General features: G+C 38.9%; 1 protein-coding gene across 1 annotated transcript in view; it reads right to left on the bottom strand.

Annotated features, from left to right (window-relative positions):
- Positions 1–5,699: 5,699 nt before the first annotated feature.
- Septin7 (septin 7) overlaps positions 5,700–7,055 on the bottom strand; it is a 49,865-nt gene continuing 48,509 nt past the window's right edge. Inside the window, exon 13 of the mRNA XM_052755053.1 lies at positions 5,700–6,763. Within this exon, the coding sequence (XP_052611013.1) occupies positions 6,724–6,763 (40 nt within the window). The 3' untranslated portion in view covers positions 5,700–6,723. The remainder of the gene's footprint in view (positions 6,764–7,055) is intronic.

The following is a 7,055-nucleotide window of genomic DNA, read 5'->3' as shown; positions in this document are numbered from 1 at the left end:
TGGCAGCTTGATATGACATGCTTTGCTGATGCCCATGGGAGGCCTGCCCCTTTCTGAGCAAAAACGGAGGAGGGGTGGATTGGGAGGTGAGTGGAGAGAAAAGGAGGGAGGGGAGGCTGTGTTCAGGATGTAAAATAATTAAAATTTTAAAAAAGAATGTTGAACTTTAAAAAAAAGGCTTGTGTTTAAAAATAGGACATTGGAGAGAAAAAATACACAGAAACATTAAAAAGACCAAAATTATAAAAATAAACATATATGGGGAACTTGTGACCTAAGTCATTACCTTAAGACTCATGTTCCCTCACTGGGCTCTCAAGGTATTTTGTAGCAATCAGCAGAGGACTAGAAAAAAGACCATCTAACACTGAGATTTTGCCAATGAGAAATGGGGGACATCATGAAGTGACTCCTGTTGTGAAACAAGAAATATAATTTGGTTATGCCCACAAAATCTATGGAGCCCTGATTTCTCACAGGCCTAGGCTCTTGTCTCTGCCTCTGTCACTCACACTTAATACAGAGAAGAATAATTACTCTGGGAAAGTAGTACTTCCCAAACTGCAATATAGTGAAAGTTCAAAATAAGGCAAACTTGATTATCAGTCACAAATAAGAGTTACAATAATCTGAACATTGAAGACCAATCTTTTCTAGCATTAGGAAGTCACTCCAAGTTATAGTGGTAGAATCAAACTGGCCAGAAGCAAAACTGAAATGGAAAGATTAGTGAATCAATTCAAATACTCCAAATAGAAATCAGAATACAATTTACTGTAGACATAGAGGTAAACACAGTCACTCTGGTTAGATGACACACACTGTAGAATTTCAGGTTGGCTAGGATGCTGGATTCCCACCTCTGATACATTTTTTTTTCTTTAGGCTACATTGAGCTCTTGGGATTTCTAACTTCAGATATAATACTGTTGTGTGTTGCATGTAAATTTTACATGAGTAGTGAAGGTGGAGAGAGTTCAGACCCAGATAACAATGGACAACTCCATGATTTATAACCTCTTATTTAGTATTTCAACAGCTACTTCTCTCAGGAATACTCTCCTGCCTACTTGGCCTCAGTCTATCAGTTAGGAATAAGTTTTTCTCCCCATGTAATATAAAACATGTGGCTTCTGCTTACACAAAGTAGGATGCTTGGAACAGGGAAAACCATGAACTGAAGTTTCCCAGAAAAGCCACACCTCTACAGAAGTCAATGATGGCTCAAAGGATTAACACACCACGCTCAGTGATATGAGCTTCATCTCCAGAAAACACATGATAGAAGGAGAGAACCAACTCTTACACGTTGTCCTCTGACCTCCATATGTGGGCTGTGGCACATGTATGCCCTACTCCCACAAGTAAATGTTTTCAAAAAAATTTCCTAAGACTATAAACTGATTGACAAATTGAAGTTTTGTTTAAGAGTTGGAATGTTATAGGTCAAGAGTCAAAATTACCGTGGGCTATATTTAGGCCCTTTCACAGCCATTTACCTTCTACCTCTGTATCTGACTTGACCAATAATACCTTTAGAATGTATTCTTAGCAGACCATTCATTAGCTTCCACCAACATGAAAGCTAAGTGTCCTTGAGATATCTAAAACCTGTAGCAGAGATTTCCCTTTTGCTGTGGTTCACCTACCTGATGTACCCACAAATGTACTACTGGCTTATGGCTCTAAATGCTCATGAAACCACTTCCATAGTGGAGTGTGCCAATTGGGCAATCTGAATGTATGTCCCAGTCCATGATTGTTTATATATGACTCAGAATAAACCATCTTTGTCTCCCGTTGGAGCAAAAGCTGTAGCTGTGCATCATTTGACTACAGAGATTGATCCTGGAGGAAAGAAACCTGGTAGATTCTACTCCCACCTCAAAAGCCATAATCTCTACCTTTGGAAAAGCAAGGTCAAAGACTTACACAGTGCCAGGGCACCCATCACTTCACCCAGCATTTGCCAAGCTGCTTACACTGGCGTATCCAAGAACATTGGAACTTTTCTATGCTTGCACTCCATTCCCATTTGAAACAGGTTAAGTTCAAGTTAGCCAAGTAGCCCCACAACCAGGAACTCCGTGTTCTGTTTACTTGTAAATATGAAAACTGGCCCTTGTCATACCTGGAAGTCGGGATCTAAGTGGGATCCACCCTGGAAGGAGATTTGTTAGCAGTGCCTAACTCACCACAAATCATACCCCCAACTTTACAGATGTGCCCACACACCCATGCAGAGAAGTGCCCATACTATCTTATGCTCACTACTAAAAGGATTCAGGAAGCCCAGGTGGTATCAGCTCTCAGGGGGTCTGTGAGCTGTACTGAACCCAGAGGTTCTGCATGGCCAATAGGGTTTCCTGCTACCCCTTGTGAACCAGACAGAGCAAAGTCTCCTTTGACTAACTGTCCTTTGCTCAGGCCAAGAATATTCCTCATTCTTCCCATGAAGCTCTCAACATCTAAAGAATACAGGAAATGCTCAGCCCCCACTTTTGGTGAAAACCATTTACACAAAAGTAAACATGGCTAGCATCATAAATGGCAATGTTCCTTCCAGAGATGGCTAGTAAACCACCAGCCATCTTACACAGGCCATTTTCTGACACCCAACCTTAATTTCTTTCCTCTTTGGGACAGTTACCTGATTTCTAGAGTGTCCTACTGTCAAGACAGAGTTCAATAACTCCAAAAACCTCAGTTAAGAGTGCTTGCTACTGTTCACAGAGGACCAACTTCAGCTCCCAGCACGCACATCAGGTGGCTCACAATTACCAATGACTCCTGACTGCAAACTTCAGAGGCCTGATGCCTTCTTCTGGCCTCCAAGGGCAGCCAAATACACGGAGCATATATACACACAGACACATATATATAAAGCAAAACAAAATACTTGAAAAACAAACAAAAGGCTACCTTCTGTGTGCAAAAAGGCCAGTGTAGATAGAGCAGCACGCTGAAAATGGACCATCTCCTGAAACTCAGAAACTACTTGCCAGTCAGTCAAACCCCAAGGTCTGCAAGTCTCATTAAGTCATACAGTAAAACCCTGAACAAGCAAAGGCATGAGCTCAGGATTGGAGCCAATGGAAACAGTGACTAATGGTGTCCAGTTCAGAGCTGAGATCTGGAGCCACAGAGCACCAGTGAGCACCAGTCTGTGCTAATAACTGAAGAACAGCAAGTCTGACAGATGAAACCAGGTGATATTCTGAAACCGGTGCACATGTTGTTGGGTGAAGGACAGGAACCTCTGCTTATTTATCAAGGCTTTTATTTGAATGTACCAAACAAGTGTTCACTGCAAATCAAACAGGACGACAGTGTCTTCAACAGTGCTTGCTTAGGGACTAAGTAATAACTGAGTCTCTACATACTACTGTCAACATATGACCTAAATTCATCGCTCCCAAGTAGCATACTGAGTGCTAAGCTTACCTTTCACTACTTCAATGTTCACAGTAACTTGGCGGTACATTTTATAGCTTTATACATCTATACACACAACTGTGGGTGTATCCTCCAAAATACTTTATTAAGGAAGCAGGACTGGGTTTAGAGCCGAGGACCTAGTAGGCAACTTTTAAGTCAACAGTGTTCTTGCAGCATTAACAGCAACAGTGCATTTTCCTTTCTTCAACCTGACTTCCCCTCCTAGATCAGAATCAGAGTGCACAGGCAAGAAGGTGACACCCAGACAATGAGCTTGAGAGGCAAAGCCCTGGCCCCTCTTCAGCTTTCAGGATTGTAATCTGAGCTATAGAGCAGTATGTCCAATGGAATCTGATAAACTGGAAAGAAAACAATTAGACTCACCTCCACCAGGTGGCAGTAAAACTCTACTACCAGTGTTTAGGCAAGTCAATGGAATCCGTGCCTGCCTGGTCAACCCCACTTGATAGCAAAAAGAAAACCAGAAACCAGACACATACAAACACCCAGCAAAACAGCTGCCACAGTGCTCAAAACTCAAGAGCTAATGATCAAAAGGCCCAGTAAATCTCCACGGACTCCTTTATATGACTTGGTGAAAGCCTGGGCCTGGGTAAGGCTCTGGGGTACTTTCATTAAGGGTGGTAAAATGAGGGAAGTCTTATCAATATTTTCATAACACACAGACTACACGACAGTGGCTTGCAGAAGCAACAGTACGTTGTTAGGCAGGAGACCTGAATATTTTTCATTTCTCATTCTTCAAATGTATTAAATCAAACCTTTTTTAAAAGAAGTATTGGTCTCTCAATACAGCACTAGAAAAAACCAACCAACCAAAAAGAGCATCCAAACAAAGATACTCACCATAGTTATTCTACTGCAGCACACACTGCAAATCTTTTTTAAATTTACTTACTTATTTTGGACACAAAGTCTCACTATTAGCCCAGGCTGTCCTGGAACTCATCATGTAGTCCAGGCTGTCCTCAAATTCACCATGTAGCTAAGGCTGACCTCACACTTAGAGCAGTAATCCTGCCTCTGCTTCCTCAAAGCTGGGAATATGGATATATATCACCATGGCCAGATATCGCTATACTTTATTTTTAAAAAGCTATACATAACGTTTTATGTTTTCCAAAAGGAGATGGTATTTTAGTATTAAATAAAACACATAAGGTAATTTCAAATTAATGAAGGCCATCTCTTAAGGGTAAATGATTATTGAGTTTTCCTAAATGGTGTTTTATGGTGATATTTTATTTGTGCCAAAATGTGATTTTATTTGTATGTTAATAAAGTTGCCTGGGGATCAGAGCTAAGAGCAAGCCATTAAGCAGAAGTCTGGTAATGGTAGCACAAGCCCTTAATCCCAATCACATGGCAGGCAGAGTCTGTGTGTTCAAGGACTCAGCCAGCATGGTGACACACACCTTTAATCCAAGTACAAACCATAGAGATCTGGAGGTCAGTATAGATAGGCAGTGACGAGAAAGTCATGTGGTTGGGTTTAGAGCCAATGAGAAGGCAGAACATAAAGGCAATAAAAATACAGACATACAGGAAGTTGGTCTCTTTCTCAGGGGAAGGACGGCAGCGGCAGCAGAACCAGTGGGTGGTAAGAAGGTGGTCTTAGCTCTTGGCTACTGCTCTCTGATCTGTGGGCTTTTAACTCTGCATTTGGCTCTGTGTTTCTTATTTAATAAGACCTTTTAGAATTACATCTACAGTGTCTGAAGGCCTTGTAAGTTCTACTTTTAAAACAGCCACCTTGGAGTGAATTTTTATAGAATGATTCTATAATATGAACAGTACTTCTAATCAAATGTTTTAAAACCCAGAACTAAGTATTTCTGAAAAGCAGTAAACATCTTTCAAGCATTCTGACTTAAGTCTTTCAGGCTCTGAATTAAACAAAAAACACTAGCTAATTAGAATGATCAATTACCTTGGCTTTGGTCATTAATTCAAAAAGCTATTTTGACTTTAGTAAGAAACTGCACTACACTCTTAGAAAAGAAAAGAAAGACCCAACAGTTGCAGGACTTTCTAGAGTACACATAATCCAAATAAGAGTGGAAAAACACTTTTAGAAGTAACTTATTAATGAGCATTAGTAATAGCTGAGCGTGCTGGCTCTCTGAGAACTGGTCCATGCATATGCTTACCAAGATGGTCATGCAGCAGACCCTCAGAGGGAATTCAAGTGTCTTCCCAACCTGTCAGTTTACTACAGAATATGCAAGACACCGCACATGTTACATCACAACATTGTTTATTATGTGAATTTTTTTTTACAATACAAACAAAAAAATACAGGTATGCAATATATGGATACAGCTAAATGCAGAATGGTGACTTTTTTTTTTCTTCTTCAAGAGGCCATGATTCCCATTTCTAGTAAAACAAAAGACTGAGTATAGGTAGAAACAGGTTGGTCGTTAGCTTCACAATTTGCCTAGAAATGATCTACAAATGCATTTCTCCTGCTACTTACCAGAAAGTGTAAAAAGGGAGTTAAAGGAAAGTTTCCTTGTTGGTTCCTACCATATGAAAGATGCTATATTCTATTTAGCAGGGCCAATATATGGAAAATATCTAAATTAAATGTTATTACAAAAATGAAGCAGTAATGAGATTCTGGCTAAAGGGGCACTAAATGAGAATAATATATATATATTTAAAGAATCCAAAACAAACAAACAACAAAAAAAAAAGGCTGTTATAAAAAGCTCTAGGTGCACTGTAAGCATATAGGTTTTTTCCATGTGTACTTTTAAACAATGGAAGTGTCAAAAATAGGGTCCACTGTGTTAGACTAAATACATTATTGTATAGGCTGCATCGAATGGAACCTCTGTATTATAATTATCATAGAGAAGCATAGCTTGCATCATATTATGGCAATTTATCCTCAATGAAAACCTTCCAGAGTCCTTTTATTTTAGAATATTCTGTAAACAATCAACCCACCAGAACATGATTGTACAACAGTAAAATGTTTTCTTGCATTAAACTGAAGACATCTTTTTAATTTAAAAAAAAAAAAAAAGAAAATGTAGAAAGGTACTTAGAGCTGTTAATTTCTAAGTACACAATATCCTAGACAATTCAAGGCATCTTAATCTCCTTCGAGAATAACAACAAAAAAATAATTTTTGTCATGCTGTTAAATCCATCATTATGGATAAAATTGGTGCAAATTGGTCAAACGGATCCAACAAACACTGATGTCCAAGCTGGCATATTGGCAACTAATACATAACTGGTGGTCAATAGAGTTTAAAAGATCTTGCCTTTCTTCTTGTTCTTTTCCAAGGTTCTAAATGATTAAAAGAAAACAATGAAAATGAGTCACACTATAAAGCCAAAAGCAACAAATGGCAGAAGCAGCTAATCCAAATGGAACTATGCTGGAATTTCAAACAATACATTTTCATTGAAAAGAAAAAAAATCTAAAATATTTAGAAGTAAACAATGAACCAATGTTTATCCATATTAGTATTTTCTTAGACAATCAAATGTTTGACAAAATTCCAAAATAAGCAGTAAAAGACACAGTGAAGCTCCACTTTATTCATTTTAACTTACAAGAATTTTTTTCCTAAAATTA

The sequence above is a fragment of the Peromyscus californicus genome, unplaced genomic scaffold (genome assembly GCF_007827085.1).
Source record: "Peromyscus californicus insignis strain IS unplaced genomic scaffold, ASM782708v3 Scaffold_11__1_contigs__length_118956290, whole genome shotgun sequence".
NCBI lineage: Eukaryota > Metazoa > Chordata > Mammalia > Rodentia > Cricetidae > Peromyscus > Peromyscus californicus.
The sequence above is the reverse complement of the archived record's forward strand: the minus strand, read 5'-3'. Positions and strand labels throughout refer to the sequence as shown.